This window comes from Dermacentor andersoni, chromosome 1, assembly GCF_023375885.2.
Source record: "Dermacentor andersoni chromosome 1, qqDerAnde1_hic_scaffold, whole genome shotgun sequence".
Lineage (NCBI taxonomy): Eukaryota > Metazoa > Arthropoda > Arachnida > Ixodida > Ixodidae > Dermacentor > Dermacentor andersoni.
The window spans coordinates 92,498,708-92,524,602 of NC_092814.1; the positions used below are offsets into that span (position 1 = coordinate 92,498,708).

General features: G+C 42.1%; 1 protein-coding gene across 1 annotated transcript in view; it reads left to right on the forward strand.

Moving 5' to 3' along the window:
- Positions 1-25,895, forward strand: part of spir (spire type actin nucleation factor) — a 226,912-nt gene that overhangs the window by 124,307 nt on the left and 76,710 nt on the right. The window contains exons 5-8 of the mRNA XM_050191843.3: positions 391-459; positions 6,180-6,341; positions 8,274-8,360; positions 25,043-25,169. Coding sequence (XP_050047800.1) covers positions 391-459; positions 6,180-6,341; positions 8,274-8,360; positions 25,043-25,169 — 445 coding nt within the window. The remainder of the gene's footprint in view (positions 1-390; positions 460-6,179; positions 6,342-8,273; positions 8,361-25,042; positions 25,170-25,895) is intronic.

Below are 25,895 nucleotides of genomic sequence, written 5' to 3' on the forward strand. Positions count from 1 at the left end.
CCTGCTGCCGTGTGTCCTTCTCCAATTTGGCACAGTACACTCTTGTCCCCATCAGTGTCCCCTTCCCTTTCTGCACTGTGTACCATTTTAGCTTGCTGTAGGCGAGAGGGAATCAATGACACACAATGTGTCAGATCACTGACTTTTCACCCAAAACATCAATTACCATAGAAAAACAATAAAGAAAAGCAGAAGTCATGGCTATGTCAGAAAGACATAACCATGGCCTCTGCACACACTGTGGTATCGCAACCTAATTAGTCCGATAATATGCAGTCATACTTTTTTTAAGTAGGTTCAAAATCTATTTCTCATGCCTATTTGCACAATTTGGTTTACGTGTACCCCCTGTACTTAACAGTGAAACTATATTTGCTCTTCTTGTTTCAGGATTTTATCAAGTGTCATCGCAGTGACCCAGATACCTCAGATCTTGATGGCTTACAGTTTCAGGACTGGGTAATGAATCCTCATTAGTTTTTGTGATGTAGTGACAGAAAACAGTACGGATAGTCTTAAATTGCTTTGTGCTCACAAGAAGCCCAGGGTTTCTTGGTGTTGCAGTAGTTCAGTGGTCCCATGATCATTACTTCTATATGAAACCTCACCACAGTGTTGAAAGGAGCAAGTTGGAGATAGTAATAGCTGAGTGGATTACTTGAGGCAGTATGCACAGAGCAATCAATTTTATTTAAAACAATATATGATGTGACCTCACGGTAATTGTTTATGGAATGAAATATAATAGTAGTTATCTGACAGGATTGCAAAGGTCAACACCTTTGAGTGTCATCCCAAGTGATCTGCTTTGTGCAAACTACTGCTTCGATTTAACATAGCACGAAACATAAATAGAATGAATTTGAAGAAAGAAAACATCTATAAAAATGATTTCATAGATCACTTCCAAATTTCCTTGTTTTACAGTTGAAGCATATGCATCGATTTAATGGGCTGACACATTTATTTGTGTCATGTTTGCAATGAAAGGAAAATGGCATAATTTTGATGAAATATAAAATTTTAATACTGCGTCTACTTGCAGAGTGGTTTCCATTGCATTTTCTTGTAAAAAAATGTTTTGACCTGAAACAGAAGTACTTATGCAAAGAAAAATGTTTTAAAGATCGGCAAGGTACCACACACATTGCTAAACACATATTTTATGGTGAGACAATCCTAGTAAACATATGAAAAGTTGTGAGCTGTTATAGTAGTAACAAAGATGAATACATCCAAGATTGTGCTCCAAGTATTTTATTGTCTTAGGTGATAATAACCTGCCAGACTCTCACACTAGGGCATGAAGAGATGATAGCCAATAGGTGCTTTGGTTAGGGCTGAAGAAGTATGGAAGTCTTAAAAATATTTTCAAAATTCAATTTTGTTTTGAGTTTTGAGAAGTGTTAATGCGTGTATTTAAATAATTTTTACATGTTCAACAAACATTTAACCTGCTGTGGTGGCTTGGTGGCTATGGGGTTGCACTGCTAAGCACGAGATTGCGGGATCGAATCCCGGCCACAGTAGGGGCATTTCGACGGGGGAGAAAGGCGAAAGGAAAAAATGTGTGTGTACCATGCATTGGGTGCACATTAAAAAACCCCAGGTGTTCAGAATTTACCTGGAGCCCCCCATCATGGCATGCCTGATAATCAGATCGTGGTTTTGGCACATAAAACCACAGAATGTAATGTAATGACATACATTTGTTCAAGGAATGCGGTGGTCTGTGAAGTAGGCTGGGAAATCAAGGCATGCATGGCATTCGTCTGCGTACAGCTGGCTGCATTTGTCTGCTTAAAATGTTCCAGAAAGGTGAAGTAAGGGAATACCACATTTCCCCTGCATTTCCCCTTCATTGGCAGCATGATGGCAATGTTAGCACATTTAGCAAGGCATTCTGGCGTACAGCGGGCTTGCTGTGTTGCCATTAGCCGCCCTATCTTTTGTCTACCAGCAACAACTGCAGTTCCACCCTTACTGGTGCAATGTGAGCGCCACCTACAACACCATCTCTAACACTCTTCGCACCCTCCTTCCTTGATTGCTTCAAGTAATGTCATTAAGGTCTGCTTTGTACACTGGGTAATCTTAGACCTCTGCCAGCAACGGCAGCAACTTGTTTACGTTGTGGTCATTCTAGATATGACAAACCCATTTCTGCAAGCACCTATGAGTGATCTGTAGAATGGTTATTGCCATTGAAGCAATATTCGAAAGGAGCACTAAAGAGCAATACGAAATCAGTTTAGAATCATAAAGTATGTTTCCAAAACTTTCATTTTCACTTATTTGGCGCTAAAGGGTTCATTGCTACCACATAAAAAGTGAAAACAAATGTTTTCCTTTTTGAATTTTGTGTATAAATAGCAGCACTGGTACATCACTGTTACACTACATATTTCAAAGTATTTTCTTCTTTGTTGTCTATTTCTGTGCTAAGAAAGGTCTCGGAACTCGCTAGGTTGAGTGATCCTTTTAGAGCTCAATGTAATCTTTTCTTAGCTACAAAATGTTGATTAGTCTAAAGCAGATGCTGTCCAAATTCATGACATTATGGACAGAAAGTGCAGGAACTTCAAAATGGCATCACAACCCGTCTTTCATTTATCCAGGCCCTGCATAGCTTGCCAAATTACTGTGCATGGTAATACTGTCATTTTCAGTGTCCCAAATGCATAATTTACGAAACTATCTTCACTTACTATCCCAATGCCCAATGCACCAATGCCCTCTCCCAGAGTTGCTTTATAAATGCGCTGCACAACACCAGCTGCCACAGGAATAGGCTCAGGCAGTGGCTACATGTTTTCCTATTTCAGTGCGATTGTGTGCCATGGTGTAGATGCCACAATCTTTAGCGTGCCAAAGTATTTGGGACCACTTGCCATGGGGCTTCAGTGATATAAATCTTGTGCTGCTGAGCACAAGCCTCCTGGTTGGATTCACAGCTGTGGCAGCCGCATTCCTATGGAGCATAAATGCAAAAATGCTTTTGCACTTATCTTTCGCTGCATGCTAAAGAACACCAGGTGATCAAAATCAACATGGAGAGCTGTCCCCTGCATCAGTACCCAAATTTTGGCTCCTAAATGTAAAACCAGACAATTAATTTTAAAAAGTTGTTTCTGTTTTAGCCTATGTCTGGTCCGAAAGTCGAGTCCATGTCCGAGGAAGGCATTTAGTAGAGAACAGCGGGGATAGTCAGCAGTGTGTTGCTGTTGCACTGGAGTTGCTGGTAGCGCAGTAGCATTGAAATTCGAAATATTTTAGTTCGAGGAATTGTACAAATTTTGCAGTCAAGCTTCTCTGCAGAGCACCTTGCTGCCTTGTGGTGAAACCCACTTCTGAAATTCTGTAAGTCTGGTTTGCTGGTAGTGTGATACTTTTCGTCGCATTCACTTCACTGCAACAACAGTTGAGTGCACAAAACATGGTTTGCTCTGTCCGTCCATCCATCTGTTCATTACTTTATGCTGCGATGAGCATCAAGAAGCTTGAAACAGGGCTTGCTCTGGCCATTCCTCTAGGCCGCAGCAGTCGTCGTATCGCCATACTGGGACCGTTGTTAATGCAATGACGTCATTATTGTGACAAGGTTTATATTAGAATTAGTCGAGAAGTATGTGCCGCTAATCCCCATATCCAACGATAAAAGTAACCCTTGGTTTACCGAACAACTTCGAACATTACAAAATAAAAAGAAACGTTTCTACAATACTGTGAAATGTAAGAATTCTGTGTCCTACTGGAATAAATACAAGGAGTGCTTACAAGCTTACTGTAGAGCGTTAGGCGCAGCCAAGAAGGAATATTATTCACAGGACTTGCCCTCAATTATTTGAAGTGATCCTAAAAAATTCTGGCAAATAATTTCTCCCTATAGCAAGTCCACTAATCGCATTACAATACACAATGCAAAACAAACTCCGCTTTATGATGAAGATTCTGCGATTGCTTTCAATGCATATTTCGCGTCTGTTTTTACACAGGAAGATTGTTCCTGAACAACCCTTCCCTTTCATGGCTCCAATCACCATCACTGCCGAATGTATCGCGAACCTCATCACGAATCTTAGTTTCTATTTCATCTGGCATTGATCATATCAACTCTAAGATACTGAAGAATACTACTGACATTTCCAGTTGCTTTCTGTGTTTCCTCTTTAACCAGTCTTTATCATCAGTTGAGCTGCCTAAGGACTGGAAGATTGGTAAAGTAGTTTCCCTATTTAAATCCGGTGACAAGCACTCACCCTGTAATTATCGACCCATTTCACTAACATGCATATGCTGCAAATTACTTGAACATATCATAGCTTCTCATATCTACAGCCATCTTGAATGAAATAACTTTTTTCTCTAATCAGCATGGCTTCAGAAAAGGCTACTCATGTGACTTTCAGGTATTTGAATTCACGACTGACCTTCATTTTAACATGAACACTGACGATCAAACCGATTCCCTCTTTCTTGATTTAGCTCAGGCGTTCGATACTGTACCTCATTGCTGTTTGATTTCCAAATTGTCTGCCCTTTGTATTGATTCATTAACGCTGTCTTGGGTACGTAACTTCTTGTATTTGCGTCGACAATTTACAGTGGTCAACAGCATTTCGTCTAACCTTTGTGGCTTTGCGTCTGGTGTCCCCCAAGGCAGTGTGCTATGTCCATTACTCTTTTTAATATACATCGACTTGCCCACTAACCTTTCATCCTCAGTTAGGTTGTTCGCTGATGACTGTGTCATCTACCGCAATATTAAATGTTTCGATGATCCAAAATGGCCTTGAACTAACCTATAGATGGTGCGTAACTTGGCAGATGTCCCTTAATTCCTCGAAATGTAAATTAATCTCGTTCAGTCAGAAGTGCACTAACTCAGTGTTTCACTATTTGATTAATAATACCGTAGTTTCGACTGCCCCATCGTAGAAATATCTCGGCGTTTATCTTTCATTGGACTTATCCTGGACAACACATGTAGCAGCTGTCTCATCCAGAGCCTCTCAGTCTCTCGGCTACCTGCATAGAAACTTGCGCAATGTGCCTTCTAATGCATGAAAATTAGCATATCTTACTTATGTGCACCCACAACTAGAATATGCTTCATCCACATGGTCACCATATCAAGATTATCTGATCTGTATGTTGGAAGCTGTTCAGAATAGGGCAGCCAGATTCATCTCTGGCAACTACGACAATCATTCTAGCATTACCAGAATAAAACAAGACCTTGCATTTCAGTCATTGGAAGATTGCCACGTCATTGCTCTTTTGTGTCTGTTTCACAGGTACATATATAGTAATAACTTTCACTGTTTGCCGCTTCATGCTCCTGTGTGCACATCTCGTCGCATTCACAACGCACTCAGTTTCATGCCCATTCGTGGTCAAATGCAAGAATTTTACTCATCACCACTATCTAGAGCTATTGCGCATTGAAAGGGTCTCCCGGATCACATTGCATCCATCTCCAATCGTGAGACATTCCGGGATAACCTGAATTCGTTGCGTGTTAATATTGTATAATGATGTGGCACTTTGCTATTTTTCTGTCATGTAATTACCGTTTCCCCCCTTACTCAATGCCCATCAATGGGCCTGTAAGGTATTGTGAATAAATAAATACACAAATAAATAAATAAATAAATAAACAAACATAATTATCATCATCTCTGTCACCGAGATTTTGGTGTTACATTCTTGAGAGCTCTCATTGCATAAAGTTTGTCAGCTTGGGGATTATTGGTGGTCTCAATAAATAGGTTCAGAGCTGCAGGAATTACTGAAGCCTGCTGATGTTTCATTGTGTGATATGCAACAAATGATAGTGGTCTTTAGCCAAATGGTTACTAAAGCGTTTGTATTTGCTATTAATAGAAGAGTTATATTATGCACTGCCAAAATTTCACAGAATATACTTTCCATGTGGCAAAATGGTCATTTTTTTCGATGCATTGTGTAAGAGCTTGATTGTGGACATTTCACATTTTTTTAGTGATACCGCTGTTTAATAGAAATAAATGCATACCAGTTTGTTTGTTTTTCTCATAATTCATCTTTCTGGCTTACACGCGAGTTTACTGTGTGCCTGTTTTTACTGTTGAAAAGAAGGATCTCGCTTGAAGGTCATATATTTTTTTCTTTCTTTGCTTGCTATTGTTACTTTGCAGGCCATGCTGTGGATGCAGGTTATTCGAGAACTTCGGCAGGGTGTCAAATTAAAGAAGGTTGATGTTGAAACACACCTGCACCCTGTGGAGTACGAGCTGACGCCTTACGAGATGTTGCTGGATGACATCCGTTCACAGAGGTACAAGCTAAACAAAGTCATGGTAAGGACATCTCATGCATATGTACTAGCTGTGAGTGTACAGATTATCAGCAAGGGTCATGTTCAGGCGCAGTAGCTTAATGGTAAAGCATCACACGCGTAATGCGAAAACATGGGATCGTTCCCCACCTGCAGCAAGTTGTTTTTTCATCCACTTTCATTGCCATTAATTTATCATTTCTTTAATTCAATTATTAAGTACAAATAATTTCCCCTATGTTGTCCTTGGTGTCAATGTTTGTTGACTTCTATAGACACTTCCATGTCGCTTGATGAGAGCATGGCACAGTTGATTGCAGAATAGATACACACTGTGTTTTCTGATCAGCCATTGATAAGCATGGCAAAAGGCAATGGATAGCAGTATGCATAAAAATGCATGAAATGGCATAGAACTGACAGTGCCAAATTTTTATTATAGCAGAATTTTACTGGTGACAGACAGTTATTGGTACTCAGTAGGAACACTCGGAGATGTTGGTCGAGTGTTTCCGTCACAATAAAGCTTCATCTGGCTATCACATGAGGCTACCACTGTAACAATGTGCAGTTGGCGAAGACATGTAAACTGTTGAGCTACCGTGCAACATCCACACTTTGTGGTTTGTTTGGGATTTGTAGCATACACATTTGCAGACTCCAAGTGGGGTGGTGTTTGTACTTGTGTTCCAGAGGAACACAAGCACAAACACCACCTGTGGAAGCGTACTGTAAACAGTACGCTTCCACAGCATAGCTGCTGGATGAAGCAGCAGTCATCGTCAGGAATTGCTAGTACACTTTCATGACATATTTGAGGGACTTTGTACATTTTTTCAGCTGTGGAGTAAAAAAATAAATTGAATTATGGGGTTTTACGTGCCAAAACCACTTTCTGATTATGAGGCACGCCGTAGTGGAGGACTCCGGAAATTTCGACCACCTGGGGTTCTTTAACGTGCACCGAAATCTAAGTACCTGGGTGTTTTCGCATTTCGCCCCATCGAAATGTGGCCGCCGTGGCCGGGATTCGATCCTGCGACCTCGTGCTCAGCAGCCCAACACCATAGCCACTGAGCAACCACGACGGCTAGCTGTGGAGTAAGAAGGGTCAAACAGACGTGTTATTTTTTATATTCAGGGATTTAAATAAGATTTTATTGTTTCTCATGTGATTTCAGGAAAATCCACTATTTTATTGCCTTAACTTTGTAATCTATTACTCATTTGCATGTATTGATTCCCCTTGAACCGAAAACCGTTCAAAAATATGTCGGTTTCACTCCGAAACAAAGTAATAAATAATGTTTCGGTTACGTTTTCGTTCTGGTCAAAAATATAGTTTTGTTTCGTCTTTTGTTTTTGTTTTCGTTCCATTCCGACACACTGCACAGAATTGTTCAAAGCATTGATAACATTATTTGTTGTACTAATATGCTGCATAAGTTTTAATTAAAACCTTCAGCTGTCTCTAGTAATCTGTGATCATACTACTGCATTCTCAAGATTACTGTATCCATAACTCGCAAAGCGTTGAGCAGTGTAACTGACAGTGGCCTTATGTTGAGCAGTCTACAGTGTGCATTGTACTGCATGCGCACACCTGTCACATTTTCCTAAATGCATACTGGAATTCAGCACTCCCCACAGCGTAAATATACCAGATGGCACTCAAGTGGGATTGTGCACAGTTTTCTTCATTTCTTCATGTGCATGCATGATGCTATTTTAAGGTTTAACCAAAATGTGCATAGCACTGTTTTGTTTCATACTAGTTCATCATTTTTGGGTTTCTGTCACCTTTCTGTACCAGACATGCCAACACTACGCATTGCAGTATGTGGTGTTGATATCTAGTATATATTTGTCTGCTTGGTGTCTAGTATATATCTAGTATATATTTGTCTGCTTGACTAGCCCTGTGAGACATTGTTTGCCCCCCCTTTTTGTGCAGGTTAATGGTGATCTCCCACCTCGAGTAAAGAAAGATGCCCACGCTTTAATATTGGAATTTATCCGCTCTAGGCCTCCACTGTTTCCTGTAAGTTCCATCCTATCTTTCTTCTGAGCTCAAAGCCATGTGTATGGCTGGTGTTGCTGGTGTCTCTTTTTTGCGATGCATTGTATATGTCATGAATAGGTCGTATAAATGGTGACATGTGATTTTAATGTATTCGTCACATTTTATGGCATGTAGGTGTTGTACAGGTTATCATTTGACACAAAGTGCTTGCTTCTGTTTGTTGTGTGCTGGAGCTTTTGGTACTTCATTCCATGATTACTGGGTTGACAGCTAACAACATCAAGTAGGAAAGAAAAAATAGAAAGATCAGACAAAGAAGAATATTTTACCTGGTACCCCTATAGCCCTTTGGAGGACATAACATAGGTTCACATCAAACCTAACCTTATGCACAACTGATGGTGGCGCTGCAAACTGCAATCGGAGAACATGAGCTGGGACATTCGTATTTGTCATCTGCTGTACTCCAGCTGGAATAGCTGCATTTTCATTCATTTGCCACTGCTCTCGATGTGTAGTCGCATAGGATGGTGACCTCCAATTTCTGTCTGTATATTTTTCAAGTTTTGGCTTTATAAATGTTGCTACTTATAAAGCCAACAAACATAAAAATTTATATTTGCGTTCCATAAAACCACAGCTGTCATAGCCATGGACAAAATCTCGCGACTCAGTCGCAAAGCGTCATGCTGAGTGAGCAAACTACAGAATAAACAATGGTCTATGCAGCTTTCCAAGTGAAGCGGGATCTTATGGCTCAGTTGTAACATGGCATGCTGACATAACTACAAACATAATTTCACCCATAATTTGACTCATTTGATGCTACATTGCTAAAGCTATTGTTGGCAAACAAAATCTAGGAACTTCACTGTGAAGCGGTTACTCTTAAACAGTAGTTGCACTAAGCTTATCACATTTTGCAGTCATAAAGCTTGCTTTAGACTATCTTCCTGCAAAGCAATCTTACAATCATTTCTCAATGCGAAAATTCAGTGATAAAATTGGATTCGCATCACTTGAATATTTCCGTATATGTCTATTTTGGAAAACATGAATCCAGCTACAGAATGTCACTTTGTCAATGTAAAGATAAAAGTATTATTCTGAATTAAAATATACAGGAAAACATATATTAAGGCAGGTTGCATCACTCAACAATTTACGTAACTCCCCTTGATTTCCTCACTTATGTGCCTGCTGGCACGTACCATTTCGCTGTTAATGCCAGATCGTTGCAAGATTCCAACTTGTGCTGCAATGCTGCTGCAGCACAACATTAAAGGAGCCCTGAAACACGTTTCTAACTAATCATAGGATGGCCTGACTATTAGCACTTTCCCTACCGTGGGTAAAATAGATGTTTTTTGTAGGTTACGCCAGATCTTTTCTTCTGATGGAACTACTGCACTCAGTATATTAAGTAATACTTTAACATAAAGCAGAATGAATGTACTTTTCATGCATAAAAATTTTATTAACGAGCTGCATGTCATAAAAAGATATAAATTGCCAGAATCAAGATTGTGGGATAAAATTGAACCAAGTTTGTAAAGACACGCTCCTGTCTACTAAGAATAAAAATGTAAAAAAAATTCTGAGATGGTACAAAATGTATTGCTGTATAATAGGCAATATCTCCAAAAAATAAAAAAAATTTTCATTGAACAGGTCTTCCACTACAAAACTTTCACTGCAAGCACTGCAGTTGGGTGCGCCATGTTGCGAAGCAGTTCCTCAGTGTAAAACATAGCGTAAGGTTGCATGTCTTGCAGTAAACTCTTGTTTTCTGCTCGGTTTCCTGTCATTGTAGCATTTCTTGCAGTTTCTATAAGTCTATCTTGGCAGGATCTCAAGCACTCCAAACGATAACAAAGACGGGCTGAAGTATAAGCGAGACTAACCGAGCTGCGGTCGCCTATGTTCCATGCTGGTTTGTGTCGTCGTTGCTCTCATAGCCAAGTCCGACAACAAGGCAGCATCCTCAGACTCTCTGCCACTCGATACATCGATGAGATCTGCCGCAGACACAGCGGAATCATAATGTCTTTCTCTATGATGGAATCAGGAGGAGATCTGTGATCTTTCCAAGCGCGAGCGCACCGTTTCCGGTGGTGGCCATTTTTGCTTTCCACTTTGATGATCGCGAAACTTCAGAGCGCATTCAAAAATCACTGCTATGCGGGAAAAAAGCGAACTGCTTAGGAAACAAAAATAAAGATCTCTTCCTTCACATGTGATGGTACAATGTGTCTGTGAGCGGCGCAGAAGGTCTCGAAAGTGCCGTTACAAACTATTGGTAGCGAGCTAATGATGCCCACTAAGTGTGCTAGGGAAAGAGTTAAAGGGCGCTGATTCATGAATCTCCTGCCAAAAACATATTTTGAATCCTTCAAGTATAAGTAGAGTTAGAGGTGGTTATGGCACCAATGCATGGCTTTCTATCTTCTTTCGTCTCCACTAATGGGCTGAAAGCTACACAGGAAAGATGGCGAAAGGGCAAGGTCCTGCCCAAAAGTTTTTCGTTTTTCGTTTTTTTCCCCCCATCTACGCTACTTCCAATTCAGGCGTGCGCGGCTAACTCTCGTTGCAAGATGGGCACTGGGGCACTTGGAGCTATGTCACTTATAGAAATCAATCGGAGCATGCGGTTGTATGAGCATCTCTCCGAGTAGAGGGCTCATCACGGCACCCCGTGGGGGCCGCGGGATATACGCTACGCAGTACGCCGGTGTGATCTCGGAGCACACGCTCAGCAGCTGCAACTAAGCGCAACTGGCATGTGTATACCGGAAGTGCAAAGATGAAATAAATTTTTGGTCTCTTTGAGATCGCAGACATGTATGTTTAGTTTACTTAACTCAAAATTAGCTATTATAGTATTACTGAGAATATTCTCTCGGTCACGAAACCTGCCAATGCCTATTGGGCCTGCTTGGCTACTCACAGCATAGCTGCTAACGACATTGCGAAGGAGAGAGCAATTGATTTAGTACTGTTTTTGACACAAAATTGTAAATTCCCTGCTGCATGCAGTGCAATAATATTTGGCTCACATGTTCACAGCAGCCTTGTCTACAGATCGGCAATGTTTTCTTATTGATGTGAAAGCATCAAATGGCCCATTGAGTGAAAAAGCCAGCATGTCTGTAGCAGCGAAACGCCACTTAAGTCTCCATTGGCTACGACGCCACATCATGTGCGCGCCTTGACGGAGCAGAGTGGCCGGAAGGATACACCTGCTGCCGTGCTGGTGTGCCACGTGTTGCGTAAGGGGAGAAGGCATAGCCACGACACTACGTCGCCCTCGCTCTCGAAAGCCTGTGTTATCCACTCGTTCCTTGTACGCACAAGCTCTTGTCTGTATTCTAACTTCGCCTCGGTAATCGCTATGAAGAAATTAATGTATAAAAATATACGGAATAAATTTGAAAGGGAAAACATTGGCGGTAGTGAGTTTCGAACCTATGACCCCACTTTGTGAAGCTGAGTGCGTTACCAACTAGGCTAAACCAACGTCACCTAGACAGCAGGCCTGTGCACTCTGCTTTATGCCATCATGCTACTTGGACTGCTATTTCCATTGCCAAGCCCAACATGATGAAAGGAGTGATGTCCAAATCACCGCGGCTTACTCGGGAGCGTCCCCGTTAGATTCTTTGGCAGTCGGGCAAGGTAGCATGACGTCATGGATCAAAGTGCACCTGCCTGGTGCTCTCTGGGAGGCATTGGCCAAACATCTCAACATGCTCACTTGCCCGCGAGGAGTTTATAACTCGATGAACCACTAAGCTGAATCCAATTGGAGATTAACACTTTTGCATTCACTACTCGTAAGAAGTGCTTAGGTCTCCTCGGATTTTTATGTTAAAAAATTATTCTAAGGCCCCTTTAACCCACCGTAATGACCACTCAATTTCTTGAGTATGGCCTCAAATGCCTTTCATGGTGTGCTTAAAGCACTCGAGACAACAAAATTGTAGTGTCTGTAGCCAACGGAGCATGCTATTGGCCATGCAGAGATGTGCTGTACACAGGCAAACACTGAATTTAGTGCAAGAACAGCAGCGATTAATTGTAAAAGAAGTGTGGACAAGCTATTACGAGTGTGTAACAACCGTCGAATAATGTGGTCACGAGATATCCGCACTGTGCACACACCCTGATGGCTAGTGGACAACTCAAGGAGCATCAAGTGTGGTTTCGATGGCCTGCAATGTGGCAACTCCACTGCATCCCGTGGCGAATATAGCTTGAGAGTATTCTATTCTCTGTATTACAAACTTGAAGACTCGGGTGGTTTCAATAACTTGAGCAGGAGAGGTCAACCGAGAGTGTCAAGCAGCCTTCACAAAGCAAGGAAGCGCATGGTGCAGCCACAGAATCTCCCAGCTGATATTACATGCGAGAAAGTGCCACTCAAACTTCTGAGGGGCTAATATGTTTATACATTATTATTTTGTGGTTCCTGGTTCTGCTTCAGTGATAAAAAAGAAAATGTGAAAACTAAGTAACCGCGTATAGAAAAAATTGGCACCTACTCATTCCACAAATTTATGCCATGATGTTCACATTTGGGTCTTCAAAAAATGGATGGAAAACTGTCTAAGCATGATGGTACATTACAAATGCCACATTTGTACACAGTGCAAACTTCCTTTGAAATTGTGAACCACAAACATGGCAAACACATACTCAGTGCAATTTTCCGTCACATTACAAATTTGCCAAGGTGCTTATGAACATGTTAAACTTTTTCTTTTCTTACCTACGAATGAAAGTGTACAGAGCCTTGAGTGAGCCCTGTACCAATGCACTTCATTCACTAGCTCTGATATTGAAATGAACAGAAGTCAGCGGTGCTACAAGGACAGGTGTTGCCATACGTTGCACAAATGAACGTGATAAAAAATATGGTTGTTCTTTGCCTAATGTCTTTGTTGTGCTGCAACAAGAGGAAGTTCACTGGAGAGGAATTTGCTGTCCATTTACAGGAAAAAGCCGCATGTAGTGACATCTAGGTAGCGGGAAAAGAGGAAGATGAAACTTTCAATAATGTTTTCCTCGGTTACGCAGCCTGCTGAAATGATTGAAAAGTGAAATGAAAGATGTTCACAGCTCACTACAAAATCAGCTGCATTTGCAGTTGCAATGAAAGACTATTCGCAGACAGAGAGAGGGAGTGAAAGGGATTTTTTTAGAGAGTACTGACACAAATTTTTGTCTTGTTTTCATTTTGTTCATTGATCAATACCTGTCTTTAATGATGTTATGAAGCTTCTATTCCTTGAGACCACAAGAAAATAATTACATCATCTTGTAATGCCGGCAACCCTAAATGCATGAAGCAGGACACAGGGGACATCACGGCAATGAGATACTTTGGTCATGTGGTACTACACACCAACCTAAGCACACACCACTCAGTCTGGTGTTGGGGGTGCAGGTCGCATCATGACTGTGCCATCGAAAGATGAGCGCGTTGAGCATTTGATGGGCACTCTGTGTTTGCAGAGAAGGGATAGCAGAGAACCAGGCATATCCCATGTGAAATTAAAGCAGTGCAGAGGGTGGCAGAGCAAATTTAGTGATGCACACATGGGTTTCAGCAATACAGTAATGCTGTGGCTTTCATCCACCACACCGGGCTGAATGGCACACATTTCAGTAGTTTGTGATACTATGGAACTACCACCTGTGATTTCTGCAATAAAACCTGCGGCCTGCTTCATGTCTGAAGCTGTGCTGCACTTGACACATTTCTTGAACTGGTCGCATCGAAATATGTGGATAATGTTTTGTATCACACTCAGAGAAATGAGGCTTAGTACCATAATTATGGAGTGAACAGCTATCTAGTAAAGTGAAAAAACTGAGTGTGCTCTTTTAAAGAAAGCTTCGAGAGGTTTACTTGTCAGCTTGCTTAACATTCTACTTCAACTGCATGGAAGTGACGACATATGAAATGGCAGTTATAAACAAGGAACAGTGCGGCCACACAACGTGCTCTAGCCTGCACTGTCCAAAGTTAGTCACAGCACCTGGTTGAGATGTGTATTGTGGGAGTTGCTTCATTTCATGGCTGCAAAACTTTGAAACTGCAAAATAAATTGGGCTGATGTATTGCATTATCCAACAAATGCACAATAAGAGTCAACATTGGACAGCAGCTTTGAACAGCTTTTGTGAATAGAGTTTACATATTGTTCATCTCTGGTCTCTTTTGCTTAGGAATATTAGCTTCAGAAACAGAATATATGGTGCCAGTTTGACAAGCTGATATTTCTGTAAATCAATTACTGGCTAGATGCTTAATGCTGAAATGTAGAATGCAAGTGTGTAAATGTTCAGAGTATCAGTGAACGTTGATAACTCAGCATCCAAATAATTTGAAGGATGTACACAGCTCCACTACTGCAAGATATAGTAATTAATATTTATTCAGTGGTCCCCACCAGAGTTTTGGAGTGGCAACTCTGCAGTTGAGTTTATTCCGGAATCATTCCACATTTTTAAACACTAGAAATGGAATGGGAATGGAATGAAATGATGGCATGGTGCCAGTTAGTCAGATGGAATGAAATGGGAGCCCGAGATTCTAGAATGTAGTTGGAATAGAATGCGCAAATAGTCCTGGAATGCTAAATGTTGATTTTGAACGAGGCAGTCAAACCTGCAAATTTGCCATTTGGACTAAATTAGATGTGGCCAACATTATATATTTCTTTACCAGTTCTTTCAGCATCTACCTATAGGAGACTACCTCTGCCACAGTAATTATAGAAAACATTGTAGTCTGCACAATCTAAACTTCAGGAGACATGGAGACCTTTTTTGCATTACAAAAATGAAGTGCATTTAAAGACAGCAACTTCTAGTTGTCAAGAAATATGATTCAGTTTAACATGAGCACACTTCACCTATGACACAAAGGTGGAGGCCAAAAACCATGTCACAAACTGTTGTACCCTACTCGATCGTTTATGGTGATATGGAATGCATACCATGTTTTTTTGACACACTGTCGAATATCCCAAAAGCGCATTAAGAGAAAGTCAGAGAGCTGTCCTGTAAATATGGTGCCCATTAATACGATAGTAGATAAGAAACAAATAAGATTGCCCTGGAAAACATATCAATGCCTTTCGCTTTTAACTTTGTTAGTCCTCAAAATGACAGAATAATCTAGCTGGATGCATGACATGCACAACAGCATAATATTATTTCCTACTTTGCTTGACACGAAAGAGTTTTGGACAAATTACAGATTTTTTTTAAATGGTGGATATTATTTATAATTCAAGCCTTGCTTGTGTCACAGCATGCGATGTGGTCATGAACTGCCTAGCACATGTGCAGATGAAGTGAAATTAGCTTCAGTGGTCACAAGCTGGCAGTTCTGGACTATATTGCATATTTGAATAATCGATGCTCTATAATGTCAGAAAATAGTGACATGTTTGGCTTAATCCTAATTGAAGAAAAGCATTGTAAACACAACGAGGTGCGATTTCACTTATAAAGGCCTCGATTATTATAAACCGTTTTTGAAGTTATGGTTATGAACAAGCCTAGAGAATGAGCCTTTGCTTTGTCTATGTGCATTTTTCTATGTAAAAGAGGGAGGGGCTTCGGAAGATGAGACCGCAATTCAGGTAATGACCACAAATTGACACATTTTGGAGATATTTTGATTGCAAAAACTGAATATATTTTGCAATCACATCACATATTCATGACCTTTAACCTACATAGCTAAAACATGTGTTTGTTGATTCTATTTGACAAACAAGGCAATAATATGTATGTAACAATGTTTTATGTATTTCTTTTTCTAGTCCTCCTACACGTGTAATTGTCTTGAGTACAGATCTTGTATTTGTGTTTGGGAAATAAGGTTTATGTATGGGTGCTGTATTGATCGGGCATGTCCTCTACCATCCGTGTGTTTGCACATATATTCTTTTGAAGGCTGATGATATTTATCACAGCACATAGGCAGAGAGATTTTTGCAGAAACCAAAACTCACAAAAGGCATCTTTTAACTGTTTCCACACCTATCGAAATCGATCATTGAAATAGACAGTTTTCCTATGCGCCGTTAAGTACTGTATTTTCTTTGGAATTCTTCTATTAGCAACGTCATGCATTGTCTGAAATGATGACTGAACTTTAACTATTTCACATTTTACAATTTCTGGCCGATTGGGCAGTCTGGAAAAAGAAAACTTCAACTGGAGCTATCGTTGAAGCTAGCCTTCAGCGCCCCTACCACTTCCTCAATAATGCAAAATTTGCACTCCGTAACTATAGTCAACTCACAACAAAATTTTTAAATAACAGCAGCAGAAGACACAGTAGCTTTTCTTGGCTTGTCTAATGTTCTGATCCGACACCTCAGCTGTTTTAACAATGTCTCAAACAGTGATAAATGCTCATGAGCGCTTGTTATCTTGATAAGAGCTGTATTGACTGTATTGACTGTATTTTCTTGGACTTAAAAAAAAGCATTCGATGTTGTTCCTCATGACCTTCTTGTTAGTAAATTACGGGGCTGTAAATTGAATGAATCTGTTATTGCATGGATAGCCGAGTATCTCTCTCTAAGGCAGCAGTCGGTCGTTCTCAGCGGTTGTTCTTCCGGATATGTTCCCATGACCTCAGGAGTTTCTCAGGGCTCAGTTCTGGGCCCTCTTTTGTTTCTGTTGTATATAAATGATATTACTATTGGTCTCAAATCTTCGTTCAGAATGTTCGTGGATGACTGTGTAGTGGCTCCTGTTCCAGTTGTACGCGTACTAGGCCACCCTGCTTGCACAGGAAAGCTGATCAAATGCAATAATCAAGTTTAGGGACGCTTCTGCATGCTCTTTGACCTGACAACCATTGCTTCATGAGCCTAAAAAATGCAGTACAAAAGAAACCAGTTGCCTGCTGCAACAAGTAAAAACAAATTATCCCTGTAGAATGGAACTCGCCCATTTTCACATTTGTGAAGCTACTGCTTTTCCGCATAGCGTGGGCATCACTATGGCTAATTGATGCCAACAAATCTTCGTAATAATTGTTTTCGCGTGATCTGACTTAATAAAGTTGGATACTAGCCAGGTGCATATATTGTATATTTCAGATTTTCTTTTACTCCCAGTAGAATTATTACTTTCATTTGTGTTCATTGAGGTGCTTCCTTGAAGTTTCACATAAGAATTCTCAAAAACTGTCAGAGCAGTTATTACTGCTTTACATCCACTCTAAACAGAAGTGATCAGGTATTAAAATATTATGTATCGCAGTATACATTGCGACTACTAAGTCTTGAAATAAAATGTTAAAACATAAAAGCACAAAAAATGAGCACATTTGTAGAAGTAACGAAAGAGTTAAACAATTCAGCTGATCCAACGCTACTTAGAATCTATGTCAAGTGGAGCTTTTGTGAAGCTGTTAATCAAATGCTATAAATTTTTCCATTTCATTCTTGTGTCTTTGGTATAAAGGAAACTGGTGCATGCCCATGCTACGTGCAACTTGTGCACTTGTGCTATGCAATGTAACACATGTGGCAATTATTCTAAAAGAGCTAGTTCATATTGTGTGAGGTTCTCACCCATGCTCTTGGGACAAAGGAACGACAACACAGTAGGGCAAACAATCACAAGCGCATTTATTGCACCTTTCATAGACTAATGCCTGCTAGCCGAGTTGCTATCCACAAAACATGCCGATGGGCACGCGACAAATCGCGGAAGTCCGACTCACCGCGACCAGATAGTGAGCGAATATGTTTGCCCCATGCTGGATCCCAACGCCTGGTCATTCGGGTGTACGGTCACGCAAACGGTGGCACGTTCGAATGAGCCCTCGCGAGACGGTCTCGCAGAAGCAAGGACAGGCGCACACGCAGAACGTCCGCGCTGCTTGCCGAACCCGAACCCGAACCCGAACCTATTCCGTTCCGTGCCCAAGTAACCCTGCCATTAGGTGGCATTAGCAGCGCAACAGTTGTGCCATCTCTCGTACTGCGCTTCAACCATACCGACTGCCGCGGGCACCAAGCCACGCGGCGAAGCCGGATTACAGGAGACGGGAGCTATGCAGGAAAACAACATATCAGGGGATGCGTGAGAGTCGCGCATGCCCACATCCCCCCAACCTTAAATCAGTACATATACTGGCGAAACATGTCACACGGTCTAACATCAATGCATGCTTCGTGAACAAAGTAGCACATGCAACAGTTGCGGTGCCGAGGAAATGTCCACACGGTGTCCATAACATGCGAGCTGACATTGTCCTTGGGGTACACCGCTGGCGTCCACTGGTCACAGCAGCAGCTCTACAGACTCGACGGCATGATTCCAGGCCAGGACTCCGAAAACGGCGACGCAGTAGTAGGTACAAGCAAGCAAACGTCGTTCGCGCCGACGCGCCCTGCTGGCGAGAGCTGCAGTAGCTGTTGGTAACCGCCGGCTCTTTTCTCTGCCGCCGAGGTTTGCGAGCTGGATACAGGCGGCCGCCGAAGTCGCTGCGCCGAACTGGCCACAGCATCACCATTGCTCGGGGTGGCTCGATCGTAGTTCGGGGCAGCAGCACAAACAATGTGCAGGTGATGACAAACCAGGGGTGACTCCGCTCATGCTGCGTACACTCAACGCACTCTGCAAACAATGATATAGCGCAAGGGAGAGGAATTCTGCATGCGCATCGCCCACATGGTGCAATGTTCAACTTGGCTAGCAAAAGATCGGGCAGCTACTCAGATGCTCAGTTCACGTGAACGAAGCTCGCTTCCTTGAGTCAAACGAGTAGTTTCAATTCAAGCGAGTCTAACTAGAATGAGGGGAGCAAAGTGCAACAGCTCAACGCCACGGTCCACCAGGTTGTGTCCCTCCACGTACGACAGGCAGCTTCGTAAAGCCTTAGGCCTAAAGCGTCGCTACCCTGACAACAACCGGCATCCAAAAAACAACGCCCAAAATAAGCGTAAAACAGGCAGCCGCGAGGAGACATCAGCTCTGTTAGGTGGTCCTGCCCCGCTCGGTGCACACAGCATCGGAGTTGACGGTGCCCACCGTCCCAGACGGTGTCGGAGCGCCCGGTGCCAGGCCACAATACCAGTCAGCCCGTAGCGGCACCCGTGGCCCGTGGCCACCCGGCTCCCAGAGCCGCGACTTCATCAAAGTCAAAGAGATAGAAGAAGCGATTTACATAAGAAATTCGAACCACCTATGAGGCTTCCGTACTCATTCGCTTCAGGCTTGCCAATGCTTTACGGGCACTAAGCCTCGCTCTCCCAGGATGTAGACCATGTGGCTCATGTACCGATGAATGTCATTAAAAAAATCATTTGCGACAAGGCTTATCATGTTGAAAAGCCCACACTACAGCCACCGTCGCTTCGCTCAAGAAAGCACGCTGCCGATGCTAGCGCTCAAAATCCACACCAGCCGTGTGCTTGGTTCAAACAAAGGTCTCGAACGAAGCAAAACTGTTAAAACTATCGTGCGAGGCCCCAAGAGCCCCACGTTGGGTGCCAGATGTGGGGTTCTCACCCGTGCTCTTGGGACAAAGGAACGACAGCACAGTAGGGCAAACAATCACAAGGGCATTTATTGCGCCTTTCATAGACTAATGCCTGCTAGCTGAGTTGCTATCCACAAAACATGCCGATGGACACGCCATAAATCGTGGAAGTCCGACTTACCGCTACCGGATAGCGAGCGAATATGTTTGCCCCATGCTGGATCCCAACGCCTGGTCATTCGCGCGTACGGTCACTCGAACGGTGGCGCGTTCGAACGAGCCCTCGCAAGACGATCTCGCAGAAGCATGGATCGGCGCACGCGCGGAACGTCCGCGCCGCTTGCCGAACCCGAACCAAAGAGGAAGAGCCCCACCGTTAGGTGGCGTTTGCAGCGCAACACTCGCACTTGGTATATGGATAAACGAAGGCAATAGATATATGGAAGCACAGGAAAAAACAATAACAGTGAAGGGGAAGAGAAATGCAGCCATAATGAAGCACGGAGCGCTATGGGGATACAATAGGTACAAGATGCTCCGAGGTATGTGGAAAGGTGTAATGGTTCCAGGTCTTACTTTTGGAAATGCAGTTGTTTGCTTTAAATCAGCAGTACAATCGAGACTCAGTGGCAGCCAAAGGTCAGTGGGGCGCCTCGCATTGGGCGCTCACGGGAAGACTACAAATGAAGCTGTGCAGGGTGATATGGGCTGAACAAGTTTTGAAGTGAGGGACGCTCACAGCAAAATTGATTATGAACAACTACTGAGAAATATGGAGGAAAGTAAATGGGCTGGGGGAGTGTTGAGGTATCTGTACAGGAAAAACATTGATTCACAGTGGAGGAAAAGAACAAGGAAGCTTACCAGCAAGTATGCAGCCTGTAGGGTGGGCAACACAGCAACAAACAATGTCAAGCGGAAAGTCAGAGAGGCTGAAATAATCTCATGGGTGGCGGCAATGGAAAAGAAACCTGTCATGAGTAACTACTTGAGAGGAAAAAACGAAATCAGGAAAGAAACAATTTATGATAACTCAAAGGGAAGCTCATTACTTTTCGAAACGAGATCGGGATGCCTTAGAATACGCACCTATAACGCGAGATATAAGAAGGAAGAAGAAGCATGTGCTTGTTGCAGTAAAGCTAGGGAAACAGTGGAGCATGTTTTATTAGAATGTGAAGACGTCTACCAAGCGGTCGATTTAGGCACCACTGGCCTCCTTGAAGCCCTTGGGTTCAGCGAGAGCAGTGGAAAAGTAAACATGTCTGCAATAGGGATTTGTAAGAGGAGATTGGCGGATTGGTGGAAGAAAATTAGGGAAACGACAAAAAACGGAGACGTACAAAAGCACAGTTCGCAATAGGGGATCAGAAAATTTGGTTGTGGGAGTTCATAGTATTAACCTAGGTGAGACATTAGGCAGTATAATAGCAAGAGCTTGATGGCGCAACCCACCTCCCCGTTCCAAAGGGGACACTCATAACATCCATCCATCCATCCATCGCGCCATCTCTCATACTGCGCTTTGACCATACCGACTGCCGCGGGCACCAGGCCACTCGGCGAAGACGGATTACACGAGATGGAAGCTATGCGGGAAAGCAACATATCAAGGAGATGGGTGAGAGTCGCGCATCCCCACAGTTGGCACAACAGAAGTGTACGTTCAATTGTCACCTAATAACTAAACTGGGCTGCTGTGCTTGAGGACAAAGGTTTGATCTTGCCATTAGACAGTGATTAAATATTATTTTAAGCATGAGCTATACAGGAAGACAGCAGCACCCAGCCATGGTCCGGAAAGTCCAGAATTACTCTCAAAGAAACCTCCACTTTAAAAGAGTAAATATGAGAGAGATTACACTTAGCAATGCACTGCACAGATAGCAGGCCGCAAACATGTTCCTTGTGTGAAAGAAATGTATGTTACATTGTTTGTAACAATGTTAAGGCTTCAACTGTTTGTGTTGAGTTACGAGGCACACAAGGCGCAAGTTGTAAACAAATATAGAGGAACTGTTTTACTTACTGAAATTGAAGGAATGGTTCAGCTCAGCCACTCTAGGAGTGGGAATGGCCCAACTTGCACCATTCCATGGAGTTAAAAGGAATGGTATTAATGGGGATATTTGCTCTACAGAATGGAATGGGAATCTAATAGAGGGCCCCACTCTGCAACTCTGGTCTCCACACACCCAGCTCCATAATTTTCTGACTTTGGCCATTTCTTGATGTCTCTTGTGTACAGGTTATGTGCTTCCTCCTGTGACAGAGGGTGTTACTGTGAAGTCCATTTATAACAATATTGAAATGCCATAATGATTTTATTGTGATCTGATTTTATTTTAACCAATTTGATTTGATTGTTGACTGATCATTGTTTACCCATGTTGCTGAGAAGAAAGCCTGGAAAAGGTTCACGGCAAAAAGTATTCATTGTAGTATGACATCACTTTCATCACTTTAATCAATGTCTGTGCCTTTCACTCTTGCAACAATTTAGCTGTCACTCGAACAGCTTATATACAATCATGGCATCATTTGCATGCCGAAAATTTTTTGATGCCGATGCATCACTGTCCACGAAGTACCACAGCTTCACTACTGCCCTATTAATGGCATCTTCAACAATCTCTTTGCCAGTAGTAGAATCACCGAATGAAGCCTAACTTCCTGAAGTAATTCTGTGTAGTGGAAGGCTGGACCTGTGATCACACATAGAACATGAGCTGGATTGCCATTGGGATATTAATCTTTAGTGTTGATGAGGGGGAATTTCTTCGAGACAGGTTCTCTTGGTATCTGTGTCATGTGAAACTCATTCACCAATGATGGCCCTTTGCATTATTCCATGTCTTTCCTTAAAGCGTTGGATTGGCCTCCACCTGGGTGAAAATCGCCATCATGCAGCAGTATAGAAAGTGTTTCATCTTTCTACCAGGCTCGGCGCACTGATTGGCATGTTCTGCATGCAGGCACTCAGAATCTACTGCTTTCAACTCCACAGCACCTCTTCAACTTTCTTGGCTGCATGGCACATCTCTTTGCATCTGTTGTCCATGGTGTTGCTCTGGTTTTAAAGTGGTTTGCTTGCTCAATGAATAATAATTAAGATCATCAGCTGTGAGGACCCATAATCCTTCACCAACCGTCTTGCCTTTGTTGGGGTCTCTGATGAAGCTGCATTTGATTTCTAGATGTATTGCTGTGCACTCCTCTTCAGCAGATGATGTGCCATGTGTTCATGTGAATATGTAAGAGGTTCATCCATTGTTTTTGCAAGCTCTGTGGCTGTGCAGTGAGTCAGTGGACTCAGAATTACTGGTGAAAACAAGTACACGCCACAGCAATGCAACAAAAGCATGCTCCCTATACAAGACACGCTGTAAATTGGCTGACTCAGGAATGAGCAGTGCAAAAAGATTAGATGAAAATTAGACACGTGCAGTGCCATGTATGTCTTTTCAGTCATCATCCCACCTGTTGCAATGTTCAGTCCTAATTCAGTAATGTACTGAGCAGCCCAGTACAGCACTCTTCTGAAAAAGGATGCAAAGGGAGCACACATGTTGTGTGACCTTCTGACCTTTGCCCACCTCTTACAAACATGAGGGAAGGCTGGTTGTGGGCTATGCCATTCAAGTAGAGAAAATTGTGAGAGTAGTCAAAACAACCTTTTTCACTTCTCTTGTGTGTTTCAAGCAGTCATGTACATGTAGCCTGGTGACATCACATATAGCTCACTGCCTCTATTTGTTTACTGGCACAGCAGTTAAGAGCTTGAAACTGGGTTTGGTGTTTCGTTCCTTTCTGTTACACTGACAACATTGGTAATTGTCAAGTTGTCATTGGGCAACCTCCTCATCCTCAGCTTCACCCTCATCACAAAGTGAAGAACGAAACTTTGTGCTCCTTTTCCTCTGGGATTCAAGCTCATGCCCCTGCAGCAGTGTGTACTTGGGAGCTAGATGCATTAAATGCTGTGCTATTGCACTGCTTTGGTGCTTGGTAATTTGTGCAGGGTTTTGCGCCCAACACAAACTATGAGAAGAGATGGGTAATGTCTGCTGTGACAACCTGCTGCTGTTGCAGTAAATATGTTCAAAACTGAAAGAGCAGCTAAAGTCTGCTGATGATATTTTTTATTCTTTCCACTGGCTCCTACTTTTGAAATTGTCATAATCGGTAATTTGCCATGAAATCACTGTAGTAAGTAGTTTATTTTACCATAGAACATATCATGAAGTCGATGGTGCTGCATTTTTTCATTGCTGTACCGTATATATTGATCTAAGCAGTATTGTTTTGACTGTTTCTACTTGAGAAAAGATAAACTTTGTATCTAGTTCTAGTTTTTTTCCCTCTGCTGATGTAGCAGCACCAAGTAAGCATTATTCACTGCTCATCAAGTTGCATTTGTCTGTGCATTGTGGCTTCTAATTATCGTGGTGCGTCTGCCATATCATGTGCACTCATAGTCTTGCACAGTCTTAGCTTTTTTTTTTTTTAATAATTCTTCGTAGATGTATGCCAATCAATCTAAGCAATTGATGCATCAAAGATAGTGAAGCTTTGTAAGCGAGTTCTCACACCCTTCGGAAGTACTAGGGAACACGCAAATAAGTCTGTGTCTATTTGAATGAGGTACATGGAAGGCAACTTTTATTTTATAATCATTGATAATTAGTATGTTTCAAAGCAAGAATTTACCACTCTGACTGCTCTTTAACATCTGATACCAAGCGTGCTACAGCACGCCAGCCTTCACCACCACATAAAAAGGGTTGTGGAATGCCCCTTAACAGCTCACTGTAAAATTTAAAATGGTCACTTTTAGCAGTATCTTTTGATGAATCTACTGAGAAGAGGCATGAAAGCAACTTAACTAAGCAGCAACTTAGATTGGATTTAGAAGTGTCTGCATATCATGGCAGGGAGGCAGAATACTAGTGATATCTTAAAATATGTTATGTGAGAATTTGATCAGAATAGCCATGGATATTAATGTTCATTGCTTCAGTGTTTTTCTGGAGTAGCATAAGGGAAAATAAATAGGAGTTGCATTTTCTGAAATACTAGGGGCAGGTGAGAAGCACGGTTATCGTTGCCATTGTAGAAACCAGGCTTGTTCATTGGGCAGATGTTCTAAATATCAACAAATCTCCTCTGCTTTCAGGTTTCAAGGCGAAAACTGAAGCCTGCACCTCGGCGGGAAACATCGGTACACGACAGGCTGATGGCAGACATACGGCAACCACAGATGCTTCGACCAGTCAGGAAAAGGGGCAGTTCAAGCAATTCTGGTGAGTGGTATGATCGTCAGAATCACTTTGGGAGCCTCTTATTTTCAGAGAAACGCAGCTCTTCCGGTAGTGGCTTTTTCCACCCATGTATTTTTCATGGCTGTACCGCCGGCATAAAACAATGACCTGAAGTTGTAGAAATGATATGATAATGCTGCAGCATCACTGAAGATTTTAGTATGATGTGACACCATTGTGTAGCCATTTGCTAGACGTACTGTAGTCCCAATACCTGGCACCTGTGCCCAAGTGAAACCTATACCACAGCATCGCTGAACAGGAAAATCCAAAGATGCGCTTTCGTTAAGGTTGTCTTGTTTGACTTTATTTAGGTTACGTTAGTACACTTGTCTTGGAACATTATTTTCTTGCTGAAAATAATTGTTATGTTGATGTCTCATATATGTGGATATTTCCCATTTAGGATAACCCTAAATACATGGGAGAATGTAACATTCAGACATGTCATTAACTCCACCAGTTATCGCACATTAATATACATGCTGAAGTTTTTTTTTTTTTTTTTACATTACAACACCCTTAGTGGCCGTATTATAGGGCTAAAGATAAGCTTTTTTTCACTGCAACTTTTAGTATTTGCATTTACAAATTCCCTCATTTTGTTATTTAAGTTCAGCTGTATATGTATATCTCTCTTTCTTTCTTTGAAAGAGAGATTAAAGGGGTCTCAGCAGACTGAATGACAAACACTTGGTAATGGAAACA